At 43.0% G+C, this 19,341-nt stretch overlaps 1 protein-coding gene and 1 long non-coding RNA gene across 2 annotated transcripts in view; one reads left to right on the forward strand and one right to left on the reverse strand.

The window, feature by feature from the left end:
* STOM (stomatin) overlaps window positions 1-14,816 on the reverse strand; it is a 33,775-nt gene extending 18,959 nt beyond the window's left edge. Inside the window, exons 1-2 of the mRNA XM_047068914.1 lie at window positions 14,685-14,816; window positions 1,130-1,233 (exon numbers count right to left, since the gene is read on the reverse strand). Of these exons, the coding sequence (XP_046924870.1) occupies window positions 1,130-1,233; window positions 14,685-14,745 (165 nt within the window). The 5' untranslated portion in view covers window positions 14,746-14,816. The remainder of the gene's footprint in view (window positions 1-1,129; window positions 1,234-14,684) is intronic.
* A 359-nt stretch (window positions 14,817-15,175) lies between these two features.
* On the forward strand, window positions 15,176-18,178 carry LOC124526649 (uncharacterized). Its single transcript, XR_006965710.1, has 3 exons — window positions 15,176-15,310; window positions 17,710-17,803; window positions 18,140-18,178. It is a non-coding gene; the product is annotated as an uncharacterized LOC124526649 (long non-coding RNA).
* Window positions 18,179-19,341: the final 1,163 nt, after the last annotated feature.

Genomic DNA, 19,341 nt, shown 5'->3' on the forward strand with positions numbered 1-19,341 from the left:
AAATTAAAAATAAATAAATAAAATCCAAACAGTATCTATAAATCACATGTCCAATATTTTATTACCCCCACCAAGCATGATACGTATTTACTATTTTTTTAAGTTATTATAAAAGCAATACATATTCATGGTATAAAATTTGGGAAGTATAGAATAGTATACAGGAGCAAATCCATAACTTCACTCCTCAGCTGTTAACATCATCATTCAGTTACTCATGCATTGTGAATACAGAAAAAAAAAGAAAAGAAAGAAAAAAACTAAATTCCCCATAGTTTGTCTCCTGATATCTTAAATCATAACAATAAACTTATCTGAAAATTATAGAGCATATTTTATCTCTTTAGGAATATGTAAATGATAGTCATTTGTCACAGTATTAATAACTTCATGGAAAAAATAACCAGCATTTAGGGGGCATTTACCATGTGCCAGGCATTGGGATACACATGTTTAGATACATTATTTTAATCCTAACATTGGTCCTAGGAAGTGGGTGTTGTTACTTCCTCCCATTTCACAGGAAGGAAACACGGCAAAGGTCACACGATGAACAATGGAGCCAGCAACCAAACCTTGGCCTCCTGAATCTGGACAGGAGCGTCCCACATCCCAAACTGCGATGGTGAGCCTTACTTTTGTTTTGGCAGTGGGAGAGCTTGAACATACCCACGTGTTTTGGGGTTTTTTTTTTTTGAGAGCGAGAGAGTGAGCTGGAAAGGGGCAGAGAGAGAGGAGGACAGAGAACCTGAAGAGGGCTCTGTGCTGACAGGATGACAGCAGCAAAGACCGATGTGGGGCTCGAACTCCCGGACCTTGAGATCATGACCTGAGCTGAAGTTGGATGCTCAACTGACTGAGCCACCCAGGCGCCCCGATGGTGATCCTTACTATAGGTATTTCTTACCTATAAGAAAGACCGCCTGAAAAGAAGTTATAAAGTTCCATCACAATAGACTAGAGTGAATCTTCTAAAGGAGTCATGAAGGAAAAAGAACTACAGGCCAGCAGGTGTCTGTCTCTTTTACACACACACACACACACACACACACACACACACACACACACAAAGGGGGTTTATGTAGTTAGGGCTTGACCCCTTTCCAGACGCAAGTAAAACATTCTTTACCTTTATGCACATCCATACTGATATTGGGAAGGTTATAACTGTGAACAAGAACGAGACAGCCACCAAAATCCAGCCACAAGGTCCAAGGCCCGTATTAGGGCTATCTGTGAAAACAAAAAATATACAACTCTTATCATGGTGATTAGCACACTCCGACCATCCTCAGCCTCTGTTCACTGAACACACTTATGCTTGGAGTTTGGAGCTGGTTTACATGGATTTTCCCATGCAATCCTACAACAACGCTGAAGTGCAGGGTGCTACTTTTTCTTTTTTTTAAGTTTATTTATTTTGAGAGAGAGAGAGAATCAGAGCACCCGAGTGGGGGAGGGGCAGAGAGAGAGGGAGAGAGAAAATCCTAAGTAGGCTCCGTGCTGCCAGTGCAGAGCCTGATGTGGGGCTTGAACACAAGAACCACATGATCTTGACCTGAGCCCAAATCAAGAGTTAGATGCTTACCTGATTACCTGACTGAGCCACCCACATGCCCCGGTGCTACTTTTTCTAATCTCCTTAACATGACAAAGGCTATCTATGTTATTTTCTATCCTGCAGATATTTATTAGGCACCTAATATTTATTAGGGTTCATGCTTTGCACTGAAGGGGTAAAAGGGAGTAAGATCCAATCCCGGCTATCAGGCAAGTTCAGCAGGCAGGACAGACAAACAGATCGTTATAACACTGGCTGGTGAGTGCAGACATAGAGCACTCTGTTCAGAACATTTTGAAAACACGGAATAGGGGTAACTCACACCGGTGGGACAGAGTGGGGCTTGGATGGGTAGACAGTTTTCCTCTCACTTTTCTAATTGTTTCCTTTCCTGTAACACGAAATAGCTTTTCGTCTTGTTATAAAGGTAATACACGCCCTGCTGCAAGAAATTCAGAAAAGTATGGAAAAGAAGGGGAAACGTACTCAATCCACACATGGCGAGTATGTTTCCAAACCTTTCTCTTGTACACATGCATTTTATGAGTAAATAAAATGTGTAACCTATTTTTCTCCCTTCTATTATTCTCACCTCCTTTTTCAGCCTTTGTTGCTATGCACCTGTGCTTTTTTTTTTAGCAGCTATACTTGCACAAAGTTTAAAAAGTCCAAAAGTTCTAGAAGACTACTACAAAAAGAGGGCAGTCCCCTGCTTACCTCTTTCAGCTTTTCTTTCCTCAAAGGCAGCTGCTCTGTTGGCGGAGTATTTTGGTATACACTCCATGTTTCTAAATAACATGCTGATTTTGTTCCTTGTGGCTCTCTTCATTTTGAGCATTACTTATTGACTTTCCACTGTGGAAGGGGATTTAGCTTTTCCTCCGCCCATAAATATACCCATCCTTCTAATTACATCGTAATTTTTGTATGGTCATTACAGCATTTTATATTTCATGTATACGTCAATGCGATTCAAAGCTAAGCCACGCAGGGACGTCTAATTCATTTTTCTGTACCACACAACTTTTTGTTTTTCTTCACTGTCTTGCTTTTTCCCTTTGCTTAGGATTTTTTTTAAGTTTATTTTATTTATTTATTTTGAGAGGGAGAGAGCAGGAGAGGCGCAGAGAGAGAGAAAGAATCCCAAGCAGGCTCTGCATTGTCAGCACAGAGCCCGATGCGGGGTTCGAACTCACGAACCATGAGATCACGACCTGAGCTGAAATCAAGTCGGACACTTACCCGACGGAGACACCCAGGCCACCCCTCACCTTTGCTTAGTTTTTAATGTACTCACTGATTCAGCCTCAAACCGCTCATCAATGATCTCAATCTCCTCTCTCAAGGTCAGGTACTCTACCAATTTCATCCTCCAAGAGAGTCTTTTTTGGAGCCATGTCTGGACTTGCTCTCTTGGGTATTGTGAACAGCTGTCCCAGTGACTGGCTTTCACTACCATTCTGGGAAACCCCTTTCACTTCCTGGCTTGTGTTTTTCCACTTTCTGTATCCAGAATCTTCCTCATTTTTAGTTTGTTTTTCCTCTTTGTGGAGGGCAGAGGGACTTTGAAGGCCAAGGGATACTATCACTTTTCTTATCAACCACTGAAAGCATCTGTTCTATTTCTAGGAGCTGTTTTAATAACGAGAGGGAGATTGGCAACAGGGCAAGAGGCAGACCAGGGACCTGTTACGGCTCAGAAGGGCAAAGATGACAGTGAAACGGGCCTTTGAACAAATGGTGGGCCAAGAAATAAGCAGAGTTCAGGCTGAGACCTTAGGAGAGAAGAGACACAAGACGGCATCCAGGTCAAGTGCTCTGAAACACAGAATGAAAGACCAGGAATATACATTATATATTCTTTGTAGTTTTCTGATTCTGTGTCATAGTGGGAGATAAACAAACATCCTATGCATACTTGAATAAAAGTGCTCTAAGTTAATCTCCTGGAAGTTTCTAAGTTAAAATTTGTGGGGTCGTAGACATATTCACTGAGAGGATACGCCAAGCTCAAGGCCACAATGCTGCCTGTGCAGAAGGCTCCATCAGGCATTATCACAACTCTCAATAATCAGAGTGGCCATTTTTAGGTGGTTTGTTATAGGCACCGTATTCAATTACTTTAGATGTGTATCTCATTGTAGTCTTTCCAAGCCCTGTGAAGTTATGTATTTTTAAAAAATATTAAAAAAAATTTTTTTTAACGTTTATTTATTTTTGAGACAGAGAGAGACAGAGCATGAACGGGGGAGGGGCAGAGTGAGAGGGAGACACAGAATCGGAAGCAGGCTCCAGGCTCTGAGCCGTCAGCCCAGAGCCCGACGCGGGGCTCGAACTCACGGACCGTGAGATCGTGACCTGAGCTGAAGTCAGACGCTTAACCGACTGAGCCACCCAGGCGCCCCTTAAAAAATATTTTTAATGTTTTATTTATTGTTTTTGAGAGAGACAGACACAGGGTGCAAGTGGGGGAGGGGCGGAGAGAGGGGGAGACACAGAATCTGAAGCTGGCTCCAGGCTCTGAGCTGTCAGCACAGAGCCCAACACGGGGTTCAAACCCACAAACTGCGCGATTATGACCTGAGCCGAAGTCAGTTGTGCAACCGACTAAGCCAGCCAGGCGCCCCTAAGATATTGTTTAATGTATGTTTGTTTGTTTGTTTATTTTGAGAGAGAGAGAGAGCGCGCGCGCAAGCAGGGGAGGGACAGAGTGAGAGACAGAGTCCCAAGCAGGCTCTGAGCTGTCAGCACAGAGCCCAACATGGGTCTGGAACTCACCAACCACAAGATCATGACCTGAGCCGGAATCAAGAGTTGGATGCTCAACCGATTGAACCACCCAGGCGCCCCTGAAGTTAAGTATTTTTAATTTCATTTTACAAAGGAGGTAACTGAAACAACAAAGCTTTCCCAAGGTCACATGAGGGAGGAAGACCTGGGATTCAAACATAGGACATCTTGCTCCAGAGCTCCTGTTCTAAGTCCATTCACTCCTTTGGTCCTTTGACTCTGAATTAAAAAAAAAAAAAAAATCAAAAAGAATTCTGGGGCTCCTGGGTGGCTCAGTCGATTAAGTGTCTGACTTTGGCTCAGGTCATGATCTCACAGTTTGTGAGTTCGAGCCCCACGTCGGGCTCTGTGCTGACAGCTCAGAGCCTGGAACCTGCTTCGGATTTTGTGTCTCCCTCTCTCTGACCCTCCCCACTTGCACTCTGTGTGTCTCTCTCTCTCTCAGAAATAAACATTAAAAAAATTTTTTTTAAATAATAAAAAAAAATCCTCATCAAAGACATTTTTGTGTCTGGAGCACTTTCTCAAGAGAGTATGCAAACTTGGAAAGCATGGTAGGAGTTCTGAGAATGAAATCTGATGTCCCTACAGAGGAAGGCCTCTTAATTCCAGCTGTGCCTATTTATAGCAAAATGGTCTCAAGGTTCTCTGCCAGGCTCAGGTCTAGGTTTCCAAAGTGAAATGGATTGCAAATAAGGAACACACTAGCCAAATACTTCTCTGACAGCATTTGGTGCTTTCTAAAATACTGCCCCAAACCTCCTATCTCCAGGCAAAGTACAAACCTCTGCATCCTGAATATATAAGACTAGAAACTTTTGGAAGGATGGGATGTTTATTCTTATTCTCGCCCAGTCTTTTTGTATGTGCGTGTGTGCGTGCACTCTGTTTCTGTCGTGACATTATTCTTGAAATCCTCAAATGAATATACGAGATTACAAACCAAGAGCGGTAAGAAATGAAGTGCGTATCTGGAAAACTGGACTTGGACTTACACATTTCAAAGGCTCAGCCAGAAGTAATCCATGTAGGGGCACCTGGGTGGCTCCGTTGGCTAAGCGCCTGACTCTTGATCCCAGCTCCCGTCATGATCTCACTGTTCGTGAGTTCGAGCCCCGTGTGGGGCTCTGAGCTGGCAGTGCAGGAGCCTGCTTGGGATTCTCTCTCTCCCTCTCTGCCCCTCCCCTGCTCACTCTCACTCAAAGTAAATAAACTTTGAAAAATCAATAAAAAATAATCTCTTTATATGCTGGGGAAATGGCACCATTTCAGATTATTCTGGTGCCTCTCGAACTATCTCATTCTCAACCCTTGAAATTCTTCCTTATCTGGTTATAGCTCATAAAGGTACATAGTCACATTCCTCAGAGAGGTGAGGCTTATCCTTCACCAAGGTACTAACGAGTTCTTAGTCATCTACCATTCACGGGCCAAAGAGGAATAGAAATTCTCAGTTACTCCCCCAAATTTCATGAAATTCATTTCCTTCAAGTTCCTCATTCATTAGCTTGAAGACTGAATACCTCCCAGCTGTAGGAGGTAAAAGATAAATGATGAGCAGTCAGTATTCCTGAGATATTTTGGTTGATATACTTGTTGGTACTTGGCTGGGTGGGAATACTCGTAAAGATTGGTGACCCCATGACACTTGGTTGTAAATACTACTTGGCCATAGTTTTTATCTTTTCTTTTACTACAAAACTCTTCTGAAAACTGCATTAAAGTAATTTTTGTAGTCTTTATTTATTTTTGAGAGGGGGGAGGGGCAAAGAGAAAGGGGGACTGAGGATCCGAAGCAGGCTCTGTGCCAACCGCAGCGAGCCTGATGTGGGGCTCGAACCCACAACCCACATGAACCCAACGGTGAGATCACGACCTGAGCTGAAGTTGGATGCTCAACTGACTGAGCCACCCAGGTGCCCCAAAATAAAATTTTAACTAATCAAAGCAAGGTTTTGAAAATGGATATAAGTTTATACATCAACACTGTTTAACTGAATATTCAAATGGGGCTTATCTCCAGGGGACTAACATGAATTTTTAAAAACATCATTTTTTTCTCTTATTTTAAAAGAAAAATTATCTATACCTTCATTTTCTCTAGATGGCGATTATTTTCTACCTTGCTATTTGTCTTTTAAACCTTTCCTATCTGCTTTTTTTAAAAAATAAAATAAAATAAAATAATGGTATACATAATTATTTTAAACCTGCTTTCCCCCCAATCATGAGTATCTTTTCATGTCAGTACATATTCTTTATTATTAAAGGTTGAATAATATTCCATTGTTCCATCTAATGAACAATTAGGTTCCAATTTTCTCAAATAGAAACTTGCTGCAATGCATATATGCTTAGCAAAACTTCCATGCATCCTTCCTGTGTAAACGAATTTTGTTGAAAAGATAAAATCACACAGTTCTTAAATTTTTCTCATTCTGGAGGTATATTTTATAATTAATAATAATAACCATTTGTTGAATGTTTATCACATGTCGGCCACAAGCAGGTTCCTCACATACCTTCTTTCTAACGTTTACAAAAATTTGTAAAGTAGGTATGAAATACTCCTCCTGGACTCCCAAAGTAATAAAAGCAAAAGACTTTCTGGGAAGAGACAGAAGGAAACAAACAAAATCACGAAACAAACAAACAAAAGTTGCACAGTAATTTTTGTTGGGTTGGCTCCCAAAAAAGCAGTAAAATAATCTTTTCAAGAGGATGACGCAGGCATAATTTCAGAGCACTCCATGTTGTTAATGATGCTGTATCAGCTGATTCACTTTAAGATCTACTGAACTTGGCATTGCTGGAGATCGTGTGGATTAATAATAAATTCCATTTATCTTTGATATTTTATTCTAAAGTTCAAAAGATTAGATGTCCTCTTCAGGGAAAGGCCAGAAAAGTCTTCCACAATATCTGAAAATCTAACTCAGGGTCATTTGTATCATTATACACAAAAAAGAAAAGAACCAGCCCAAGGATTGTTGCAATGCCTGAAAAGCAGCATTTCAAGGACAATCTTTTCCTTCCCCTTTCCCGGAATGCAAGAGAAACACTTCACTTCGTGTTGTCAAATGCCAAGAACAGTGCAGTTTGGGTGGGGAGAGACAAGAGGGCTAGGCGTTTGGCCTCAAAAACACATACTAACAGCATGGTCTTAACAGCACTTTTTTTAAGGGGCAACAGTTGGTGGAAGTGAAAGGTCTGGGCAATTTTTCATTTTTCTTAAAAGCATAAATATTCAGGATATAAGTGTTCTTTTTGGCCCCCACTATCCCCCACCAGAGATTCTACATCAGGATTTGCCACACTTTTCTGTAAAGGACCAGAAACGTTAGGCTTTGTAGGCCATAGGGTCTGTTGCAATTACTGTGCGCCACAGAAGCAGTCACAGGCAACATGCCCATGGGTGGGCAGGCTGTGCTCAAGTGAAACTCATGGATATGGAAATCTGAATCTCATATAATTTTCATGGATAACAAAATATTCTCCTTTTAAAAAAAAAAAAAGTTTGTTTATTTTAAGAGAGAGAGAGAGCGCGCGCGCACGCATGCAGGGGAGCGACAGACAGAGGGAGAGACAGAATCCCTGAGCAGGCTCCGTACCATTAGTGCAGGCTTGATCTCTAGAACTGTGAGATCATGACCTGAGCCGAGATCAAGAATCAGATGCTCGGGGCGCCTGGGTGGCGCAGTCGGTTAAGCGTCCGACTTCAGCCAGGTCACGATCTCGCGGTCCGTGAGTTCGAGCCCCGCGTCAGGCTCTGGGCTGATGGCTCGGAGCCTGGAGCCTGTTTCCGATTCTGTGTCTCCCTCTCTCTCTGCCCCTCCCCCGTTCATGCTCTGTCTCTCTCTGTCCCAAAAATAAATAAAAACGTTGAAAAAAAAATTTAAAAAAAAAGAATCAGATGCTCAACTGACTGCACCACCAAGGTGCCCCAATATTCTCCTTTTTTGAAAAAACCACTTATAAATTTTTTTTAATGTTTATTTATTTTTGAGAGAGACAAAGACAGAATGTGAGTGGGTTGGGGCAGAGAGAGGGGGAGGCACAGAATCCGAAGCAGGCTCCAGGCTCCGAGCTGTCAGCACAGAGCCTGACGTGGGGCTTGAACTCAAAGCTGTGAGATCATGACCTGAGCTGAAGTCGGACGCTCAACTGACTGACGCTCAACCGACTGAGCCACCCAGGCACCCCTGAAAAAACCACTTAAAAATATAAAAACGATTCTTAGCTTGTGGGCTATGGCCCACAGGCAATAGCCAGGCAATCAGCCTGGCAATCAAAAACAGGCAATCAGCCAGATCTGGTCCACAGGCTATATGGCCCGTCCCTGGTCCAAGTCCTACAGCTATGTATTTGAGGAGAACATCATGAGTTAAATAATAGATTTGATCTTTCAGGTTTTCGAGTAAGGCTACAGTTTTCATTCAGATCCTCTGTTTCTCTCTCCTTTGTTTTGAAACAAGGGCTTTAAAAGACTTGATGAAGTAAAAATTCAAGGTAGGCCAAACAGGCCAAAGGGCAGGGAAATATGCAAATGTCAATATAAGACATATTTCATTAATGATGACATATACCGATTAATCAAAATTTTACTACGACTGAGTTTTTCAAATGCCTGGAATTTACAAAGAAAGACAAAGAAGGGAAGGAAACCACAGAAGAAAAGGACAAGAAGAGAAATGGAGGAAAATAAAGTGAAGAAAAAACAAAAATGAAGGCAGCACTCTACAGAGAGAAACATTACACCAGGTGGGGTGGGAGAGGGGCAGAGCTTAGCACACAAGAGGGGCTCAATAAATTCATGTTAAAGAAACAATGGTATTTAGTTGGAGGCTTTCAAAGCAAAGGAGTGCACACACTGTAACCCGCCTTTCAAATGATTATTTTAATTACAGTTCTTCGAATGCCCTAATCCTGAAGCCTCTAGGGAAGAAATTATTCTCTGGGCCAGAGTGGCTACAGGCCAGATGATATCAAGTTAAGAGCCATGACTGGAGATCCTACTTTTTCTTCCTTATTATAAACCATCCATGGCTACAAATACTGGATGAAAAGAACCGACACGGGGGCGCCTGTGTGGCTCAGTCAGTTAAGTGTCCTACTCTTCGCTTCGGTTCAGGTCATGATTTCACGGTCTGTGGGATGGAGCCCTGCTTTGGGCTGCGTGCATACAGAGCAGAGCCTGCTTGGGATCCTCTCTTCCTGTCTCTCTCAAAATAAATAAATAAACATATAAAACAAAAACAAAAAAGAACCAATACTGGTGAACCATTATGGGATCTGAATCACAGATCTTAAACTGTATTTACCATGAGATATTAGAAAAAGGGAATGGACAATTCCTTTTAAGAAAGATTTCCAGTACAAGTTGAAATAAAGGGAGTCTTTTGCTTCGCTCAAAAAAGAGTAAGGAACTTAAATATGTGTAAATATTTTATTTCCCAAGCATCTTGGGGATTTTCTGTAGCTTTCCTTCATTTGACTATTTCCAGCCATAAAGCAGGAGGAAAAAGGGGTTGAGTGTCATGAATAATTTTAAATTTGAACCTTCTGAGTCTTAAATAGGGCCCCCCCCCTCTCCTAATTGCCTATTACACTTCACCCTCTCTAAAAAGGTGAGGGCGCCTGGCTGGCTCAGTAGGGTAGAGCGTGCGACTCTTGATCCCAGGGTCATGAGTTCAAGCTCCACATTGGACGTGGCGCCTATTTAAAAAAAAAAAAAAAATCACATTTATAATTATTCTTTTCAAGGTCCATCTTCTTCACAGATTTTGGTCTTCTTAAAACAGTATAGCATGATGGCTTCAAAGCTGCCTTTGCCACTTATTAGCTGTGTGATTTTGTGAAAGTATCTGACTTCTCTGCACTTCAGTCTACTTGCTTAAAAACAGAGCTAATAAGAGTACCTCCTCAGAGGGTTATCGTGAAGAGTAAATGAGCTAATACGATAGACATCTAGAGCATAACAGGTACTCAAAAAACATTTGTCAAGTAAATAATTGCTGAATGCGCTGAGGGATTCCGCTGTTTCTTCGGGGGAAAGGAAAGCCTTTACATGAGACAAACTTGATCTACACGTTAGCAGACAAGACCCAAGAATACAGTGTAGACCATCCTCTGTCCCAAAGCAGTTGTCAGAATGAATACGTGTGACCTGAATATGGCCCACAGCTGGCAAGATAAAAACAGTCATTTCCAGAAAAACTGGAGAGAAAAACAATTTCATAATGGTATTAAGTTAATTACATTTAGACTAGTCCTGAGATCTATTAAGAGAACAAAATGCTCCTACTTCTGCTGTTGTTTTGGTTGTTTTTCCCAGCTCCTTTTCTTGGACATCTTAAAAGCATCTAGAATTAAGTTTTTCCCATAAAAGTCTTTGGAGGGCAACATCATTTTAACTACAGAGTGAGAAACCAGGGGCTCCTGGCTCGCTCAGTCAGCAGAACATTGAAACTCTTGATCTTGGGGTCATGAATTCAAGCTCCACACTGGGCATGGAGCTTACGTTAAAAACAAAATGGGGAAGAGTTGCATAAGGAAACTAAATCGTAAGGTTCCCCATTCTCAACTGAGGCCAAAAAGCTAAGCAGCGGCTAAGAGTTCAGGATTTGGGTGTCAGATTCCAATTCTACCACTAACTTTTCTCACCAGAAAAAGGAGGGAAAAGAACACTCATCCCATATAAAAATGTAAAGTGCTTGACACTCAGGCCGTACTCACTAAATAGCAGCTGTTATTTTTATCACAACTTTCAGATCACACTGATACAGCCTACAGGAATAAACTTTTTAGTAAGTGAATTGCCTTCTGGGACCTGCACACCCCAAAGAAAATACCAAGGCTAACAATCTGCCTGGGGACTCTGTCTCTGGAGGAGAAACAGACCACATTTGGGCAGGTAAATCAGAGCTCTAAGCTTTCTTGGACCATCTTTCATGCCACTCTTTGTCCATAAATTTTAGTTTCCTGCATAATTACCAGGTTTTCTGAACAGTCACTGTTAAATTTTCTCATTTGATTCTTGAAACCTTGGGAGACAGTTACTGTGGTAAGATTATGCCCAAGACAGAGATGAGGAATTGACTCCAGAGGCTGACTTGCCCAAGGTGACCCAGTTAGTAAGGGATGGTATTGCGAGCTCAGTTCAGATCCTTGAATTCTGAATTCCACTCCCATTTCACTACACTATGCCATCGTACCATAAATGCATTCACAACTGGGCAAGGTTGGTATAATTTTTATTGTGTGATATTTTGCAACAGATACTTTACTGCTCACATCTTCAAAGGCTAATCTACGGAAATGGCAGGCCAAATGCTTGGGGTTTAAGTTTCTTTACTAGGCCCGGAAGACAGACAACGATTCAGAAAGAATGGGGGAAGGAGAATTGACACATACTTCCTTTTTGCTATTGACTATAATTTCTACCTTTTCTCTTTCCACACTTCACAATGTATTATCATGGCAACCCAATATATATACATGTATCTACACACACACACACGCCAGCTTTAGTAGACTCGGTCACTGGTTTGAGTTAATTTATGACCATTGATGGTTTAACTCGGCTTAATTATTAAAGAAGTTACAAAGTTCTCCCCAATCTGATCAGCTGTAACAACTGAAATAAACAAATAAGTCCCTTGATTCTGCTTATGTTCAGGCATTCTCCCAAAGGGATATATTCTGTTGACACGTCTCTTAATTATAATAATACATTTCTTTGTGATCCACCTGCATTATTTCATTACAAAGTGAATGCACTGGCTTTAAGAAAAAGTAATCTTGCCCTGGGTTTGGTCACATTTACATTCCTAAGACTAATTGTCAGCAAAATCATAACAGGATAGAGTTTGGGCTTTTATATTCCACTGTTTCCTTCAGAAGCAGCCTTCTGGGGATGTCTTATTCAAGAGGTCTGTATTGAAGCTAGGTTCTTCTGGGCTTTCTTTGTTCTCCCTCACCTTTAGTGAAGCGCTGGTGTTTGACAAGGTCCTCTGTTCAGGTACACATTTAAAATTTTTTTAATGTTTATTTTTGGAGAGAGACAGAGCAAGTGGAGGAGGGGCAGAGAGAGAGGGAGACGCAGAATGCAAAGCAGGCTCCAGGCTCTGAGCTGTCAGCACAGAGCCCGACGTGTGGCTTGAACTCACAGCCATGAGATCATGACCTTAGCTGAAGTGGGACACTTAACCCGACTGAGCCACCCAGGTGCTCCTGTTTGGGTACACATTTTGGAGGTAGCTCTAGGATAGGGAAAATGGTTTGGAGAAATCACAGAGCCCAGGTTTGAAACCCTAGCTCTGAATCACACACATGTGTGATTTTCCTACTCTGAGCCCCGGTTTTCTTGCTGCGAAATGGTGGATAATGTCTTCCTTGTGGAGCCGTTAAGAGGATTGCAATTAGATAATGTTTGTAAAGCACTTAGGCTGTGTTTGACACATGGCAAGCACTCAATCAAATCTTTTTAATAAATTCTAGTAATGGCTTTTGTACCTGTGTTTACACACACACACACACACACGTATTTATATTTACATATATATATATATATATATATATATATATATATATATAAGGCAACCTAGACTATGCAAAATTTTTTTGGTGTGTATAACTTTCTGAGGAGTTTTCATTAGATTCCAAAAAACATTTCTGTCTTAAAAAAAAAAAAGTTAATCATAGAACCAAGAAAAAGAAATTAGAAATGGAAACTAGTCTGTGACGATGAAAAACAACTAAAAAAGGGGGATATGAAGTATAAATAAAAGTCACGTGTATTCCCAAAGAACCTCTATAAACAGATATCTCGCTGCAGTTTCACCAAACTGCTAAAACTGTCCTCACAGTCCTTCTGTCTCCCACCAGAAGGTCAGGGCACAGAGGAAGGGATCCCACCCACCTTCCTATCTAGGAAAAGACAACCAGCTATGAAAGAGGTGGACAGCAAGTTGTAGAGTCAAACTCAGATTTAAAATATGGCTCCATTACTTATCAACGATGTGACTCTGAAGTAACAACCTCTTTGGGAGTATCAGTTTCTTCAAATACAGCCTTCCTGTTACACTACTGATTTGGGAAGATAACTCTCCGAGGTGCTTAGCAGAGGAAAGTGAGGGATAATTCTGTCGATGCTCCTGGGAAGGATCACCGGGCAGAGGAAATGGGACTTAAATTAGATGGGTGGACAAGGCTGGCTTTACAAATAATCAGAATAAGTTAAGTCCATTGCAGTGTTCTCTGTGGGGTGCTGGAAAAGCCCACCCAGCCCCCTAAATTGTCTTTCACCATGTCATCCTGCCTGAAATTCCATCCTTGGAAATAATTCCTTCGGATTGCTATGAGCCAGCTCCAGGGAGGGAACCAGCACCCCTGGAGGTTTGTCACCTCTGTTGGAACCCCCACCCCCAAGGAGTTAGCCAATAAAGGTTCAAGGTGACACCCCTCTCAAGAGTATTAGTTCCTTCACAGGGGAACAAGATTGAGCCACTCAAGACAGGGAAGGCCCCAGTAGGGTGGGGGTACTTATGAGTTCCTTGTGAGAAACAAAAGCCGCAAAGGCGAGGTCCCCCAGGACAACTGGAGTAAAGAGGGGGCAAGATAGGGCAGAAAGTGAAGCTGGAAAGAGAGGGGAAGAATGTCAAAAAGAGACTTTCTTTTCTTTGCAAATATAGCAAATGTATGTGAGGGGTTAGGGGAAAATCTCACAGGTCGGTCTTGCTTCTTGATATGAAATTGGCCAGGGGTGGGGCTGGGGGAGCAGGAGTTCCTTCCAGCTCCGGAGAAGGGGGGCTCACGCATGGGGTTAGCGGAAGGCTGGCTGGAGGAGATGACCTCCGAGGGGTGGGAAGGAAAGGGGAGTCGGGAGACAGGAGACGCGGGATCCTGAGTGTGGGGTGCAGATTTGCGCCCCGGCTTCACCACCCGCTGGCCCCGAGTCACTTAGGCATTTCCTTGCCCGCATGCGTGCCACGAGATAATGAACGCAAAGCACTGGCACAGGGCCAGGCATCTGGCAACCGCTGGAGCACTCGAGCCTCTGCTATGGCTTTGGTATTGGAAACGTGCCCTGCAGTGGGTGCATCCTCTGTGTGCCAGGCACGCCGCTGTGCACTCTGCACCCTAACATCCCTAAACCTGACCCCCAGCCCGCGAAGCAGGGTTCGCTATTCTCAGCGTCACCGAAGCTTAAAGCAACGGTCGCACGGCTTAAAGCGGCGGAGACGAGCCTGGGACTCCCAGGCTGGGTCTCGTTCGCGAGGGAAAGGTTGGGGGGGGGGGCGGCGGGGGGCGGCGGAGACAGCGCGGGGCTCACCCCTGAAGGAGTCGGGGAGCCTCCGGGCTTCGGCATCCCCTGTGTGCCGCTTCTCAGACATGCTGCTGGAGCCGCAGACGCAGTTCTCCCGTCCTGGTCGCCGAAGCTGGAGCCGCAGCCGCGAAGAATGCCCGGCAGAGACCCGAGGACAAGACCCAGGCTGCAATCCCGCCCCCGCGGGACTGGCCAATCCAAGCTCAGTACGGAAGAGGCCACGCCCCCGCGCCCCGCCCGTCTTCCCTCCCCTCCCGCGCAGCGGCGGAGTGGGTGCCTCCCACGCGGTCCGTGGACTGAGGGGCGTGGTGTGAGGGGCGCGCCGGCTGCGGGCTGGGGTCCCGGCCCAGGGGCGGCACCGGAAGGGAGGGGAGGGCAGTGCAGAGCGCGGGGCGGTGGCTGGAGATATTGGGGAGGGGGCTGAGTTGGGGGGAGCCTGAGGAAAAGGGGCCAACGGGGGGAGAGCAGCCCTCTGGGCAGAAGAGTTAGAGGAAAATGGCGCCCTCCCTGGCCGGGTGGGGTCCGCGTGGAGGCGAGGAGGCGGAGGGGCCCGGGTGTGGCGGAGAGGACGAGGTGCGAGGGGGAGGAACCGACGCGACGCCCTGGAGCCGGAGGGAGTGAATCTCAGGGAGGTGCGTTTATTCCACAGGCTGTAGAACACGTGGCCCGCGCCCAGCGGCGGGCTCGTGGTGGTGGTGGTGGGGTAGGGTGGGCGAGGGGCAGACGCGGTGTCCGCGCTCTTGGAGCTTATAGGCCGGCGGCGGGACGGGCCGCAAACAAGTAAACTAACCACCTCTTTACACGAGCGAAGAATGCGGCGAAGGGACCGAGGTACTCGGAGAATAGCAGAGGGCGTCTGCTTGGTTAGGGAGTGCAGGGAAGGCCTCTCCGTAAAGAGGGGACATTGAGGTGTGACCTGAATTTGAGACAGGGGGCGGGCGTCAGGCAGGGTTGGAGGTCAGAAAGGAAACCCCAGGCACAGCAGCTGCAGGGGAAGTGTTCCCAGGCTCAAGTTTTGTGTTGGGTGGCGGCTGAAACCTTCCACTCGAAAACCAGGCTGTGTTTCTCTGTGACTTGTCCTGATGCCAGACGGTCAAAGAACGTGGATGTACACAAGAAGGTGCACTTTTAAAAACCATTTTATTTTGAAATAAACATATCACAAGTTGCAGGGAGTGTACGGAGAGGTTGTATGTACTCTCTCTATCCACTTTCCCCCAATGGTTACACCTTACTTACCTGGTAGGTATCAGAGTATGGAAATTGACAGTGGCACAAGGTGTGTGTGTGTGTGTGTGTGTGTGTGTGTGTGTGTGTGTAGTTCTGTGCCTTTCTATCCCGTGCTTAGATTGGTGTAACCACCACTGCAACCAAGTTCCAGAGCTATGCCATCACCACCAAGATGTCCCTTGTGAGGAGTACATTTTTCTTCTTTTTAGTCTGCTCAGTATCGGGTTGCTTCATACCCAACGCTTGTGGTATTTGGTTAATATGAAATGGTAGACTTTCTGATCTTAGGTCTGGAGGCTTGTGGCTGTCAGGATGGAAGGTGAAGCAGGCAGGGTTCTAACAGGTTGTTAAGACAGGGGCTGATCCTCTTTGCCAGTATGTGATCAAAGCCTGATGCAGAGCTGTAAAGTTGACTTCCGGTCACATATGGGCAAAGAACTCTTTGTATTTTCCTGGGTGTGGAGCACAGCTTGTGCAGTCGTTTGGTTTATAAGGCTCCTGGTGAAGATAAGGAGGGGAGTACAGTAATTAATGATCCGTCCTCTCTAAATCATCCTTGAGAAAATCCACAGCTTCATTTTTTCCATTCTGCAATGAATAAGCCCCAGAGGCATGTACTTCCTGTTTATGATGTGGTTCCCAGGAAAAAGGAGCAAACGCACCAGTAGCTGACGAATCGCTTCAGTAAAGGAGGGCTTGATTACAAATTGCATATCATGAAAAACCAGCTTTCATTTTGCTGGAAAAGAAAATGTTTCCAAATGATTTGGATGTTTTGTACTCCTACTTGCTCTCTTTGCTCAAGTCTCAAAGCAATCCCAACAGCATGACTCCTGGAGAATTAGAAAAGAGACTTCTCCCTTTGGGACAAAGACTTTGATAAACACTTGTTGGCTAGGGTTTCAGATTGCATCAGTTCAGGGAACTCATTCCAGGCCCCAGACCAAGAACAAGCTTTGACTTGATTTCTAAATTGCTTTCAGGATGATATTTCCAGATCTTGATTTTAAAATGCCAAATTTTGCTTGCCCATGAAACTGGTGTATTCTGGTTTTCTCATGTGTATTCCTGTAAAAATGTATTAATTAAATATACTTTAAAAATAAATATCATCCTCTTCCTTTGGGAGAATTTTTAATGCTAAATTTTCTTCCAGTAATGATTAGAAGTTAGAATGGTTTTTGAGAACTTTATGTTGTAAAAATGGCTTATAAGAACTTATATAAAATTAAAAATAATTGGAAGAGAGAGTTATCTACAATCTTATCTCTAACAGAACTATTATAATTTCGGTGAATTTTTTGCTCTAGCAGTTGCTTAAAGGATATTTGCATGTAAGTTAAAATCATGTTTCCATGATTCTTTTATGTTTTATTTTGCTCTTATTTCCCTAGCATATTTAGGGAACCAAATTAAGTATTGATTGATGGTGATAGTGATGATATTAAGACATGGATTTGGTTTAAAGAAATACATGCACCATGAAGCCATGTAATTGAATAAGTCAGAAGGAAATTTAGTCTGTCTTTTTCCTGTGTCCACTCAAGAAATGCTTTAATAACAACAGGAGAATCATTGTTTATTTTTTTCCTTTAAATTGTGAATCCAGGCCGTTCTCAATGCCGTTAGTGACATCAGCCAGCCAAATACTTTTGAGGGAACATCAATACCAACAAGTTACATCTGTTTGTGGCATTTTCCTCAGGATGGGACTAACAAGTTTGATCTGTTTGCCTATGTGGATTAATTCACATTTATTGTATTACAGCAGCATTTTAATCTTATTAGCTCTTCTCTTTAGGAAATTACTCCTGGAATTGAATCATACCAAGAATTTCACCAGAGGATTTTATGCATTTGGGCTGTGGCAGCAGACCAAGTAAACCACAGAGCTGGTAAGAGCAGCAAGAGTCCAGGTTCTCAGGTCTTAGGAGTATAAGAAGCATTACTGAAACATTGATGGTACTTAATAGAGCATCTATAGGAAGGCTTTTATTACTCTGCTTTATTTATTAAGAAGCTCATTTAGCAAATATTTGTTGAGCACCTATTATGTGCCAGGCATCGCTCTAGGTACTTGGGATACATCAATGAACAAAAAAAGATGAAAAATCCTATGCTCCTGGAGCTTACATTCTAGTATTCCTTTCTAATTTTATTAGTTTGCTAGGGCTTACACAACAAGGTACCACAGGCTGGATGGCTTAAATAACAGTTTATTTTTCTTACAGGTCTAGAGGTGAGAAGTCCAAGATCAAGAGTGAGCAGAGTTGGTTTCTTCTAAGGAGCCTGAGGGAAGAATCTGTTCCAGGTCTCTCTCCTTGACTTTTAGGTGGCCGTCTCCTCCTGTGTCTTCACACTGTCTCTTCTCTGTATGTGTCTATGACCACATTTACTCTTCTTACAAGGATGCCAGTCATCTGGATTAGGGCCCACCCTAATGATCTCATTTTGCCTTAAGTACCTCTTTCAAGACCTTGTCTTCAAATACAGTCACATTCTGAGGTTCTGGGGGTTAGGATTTCAACATACGAATTTTAGGGGGATAGCCCATAATATCCCATATGACTATAGCGATCCAAATTTTTGTCTTTCTCATATCCACATCTCTGAGATATTCAGAACCGTTTATGTTTCCCTGCAAAATGTGTCCAGGTGACCTGTAATTATGAGCAATTATTTTTCTGGACATGATATATTTTTAGTAAATATTAAAAGGAAAGTTCTTCGTTCAGAAGGATGTCTCTACTTGAAATGTTGTTCCATCTAGCCCGTAGTCTACTATTTTGGCAAAGATATAAATAGAATAAAGAGGGACCATGTTGAAGAAGGGGTTTGACAGGTTATTGTTTGGAGGTTACTAGGATTCATGGTAAAAAAATTTTTTTTCAAACACTGTATATGAGGGAAAAGAGAGGCCTATATAATGACATTATTTTTGGTAATTCAAGGAATACCATTACCATCATTTACCATCCCCACTAGTTAGTAATTATTATTATCCTGTGAGGAAACAGAGGGTTTACCCACTTGCCCAAGGTCTCACAGATTGTAGCTGGTGTCTGCCCCAAGTCTATATGACTCCATAGTTTAAACTCTTAACGGTTCAGAATAATAAAAAGAAACAAAAAGACTAAAATGTTCCTTACACATACACTTCTGAGGAGGCGATATATCTAAGTATACATAAATGAGTACTCCGGTTTGCCTTCAATCTTAATATATACTTATATCTTGAAATGTTACTTTTTGTTCAGTGTTTGTATCATTGTTGATTTCCTGTGTCAAATGCATCTGTCTGTCTTAGATATTGAAGTTATAAAGGATAAAACCCACGACCAGGTCAGTATTTTATAGTTTATTTCATTGTATATCTTGAATTACATTGAAAATTTTAAACAACTGTTTAAAAGTTTGGCGTTTTTCTTATAAT

Source organism: Lynx rufus, unplaced genomic scaffold (genome assembly GCF_022079265.1).
Source record: "Lynx rufus isolate CCGP_SWC_20201006 ecotype Redwood Valley unplaced genomic scaffold, mLynRuf1.p SCAF_10, whole genome shotgun sequence".
NCBI classification, from domain to species: Eukaryota; Metazoa; Chordata; class Mammalia; order Carnivora; family Felidae; genus Lynx; species Lynx rufus.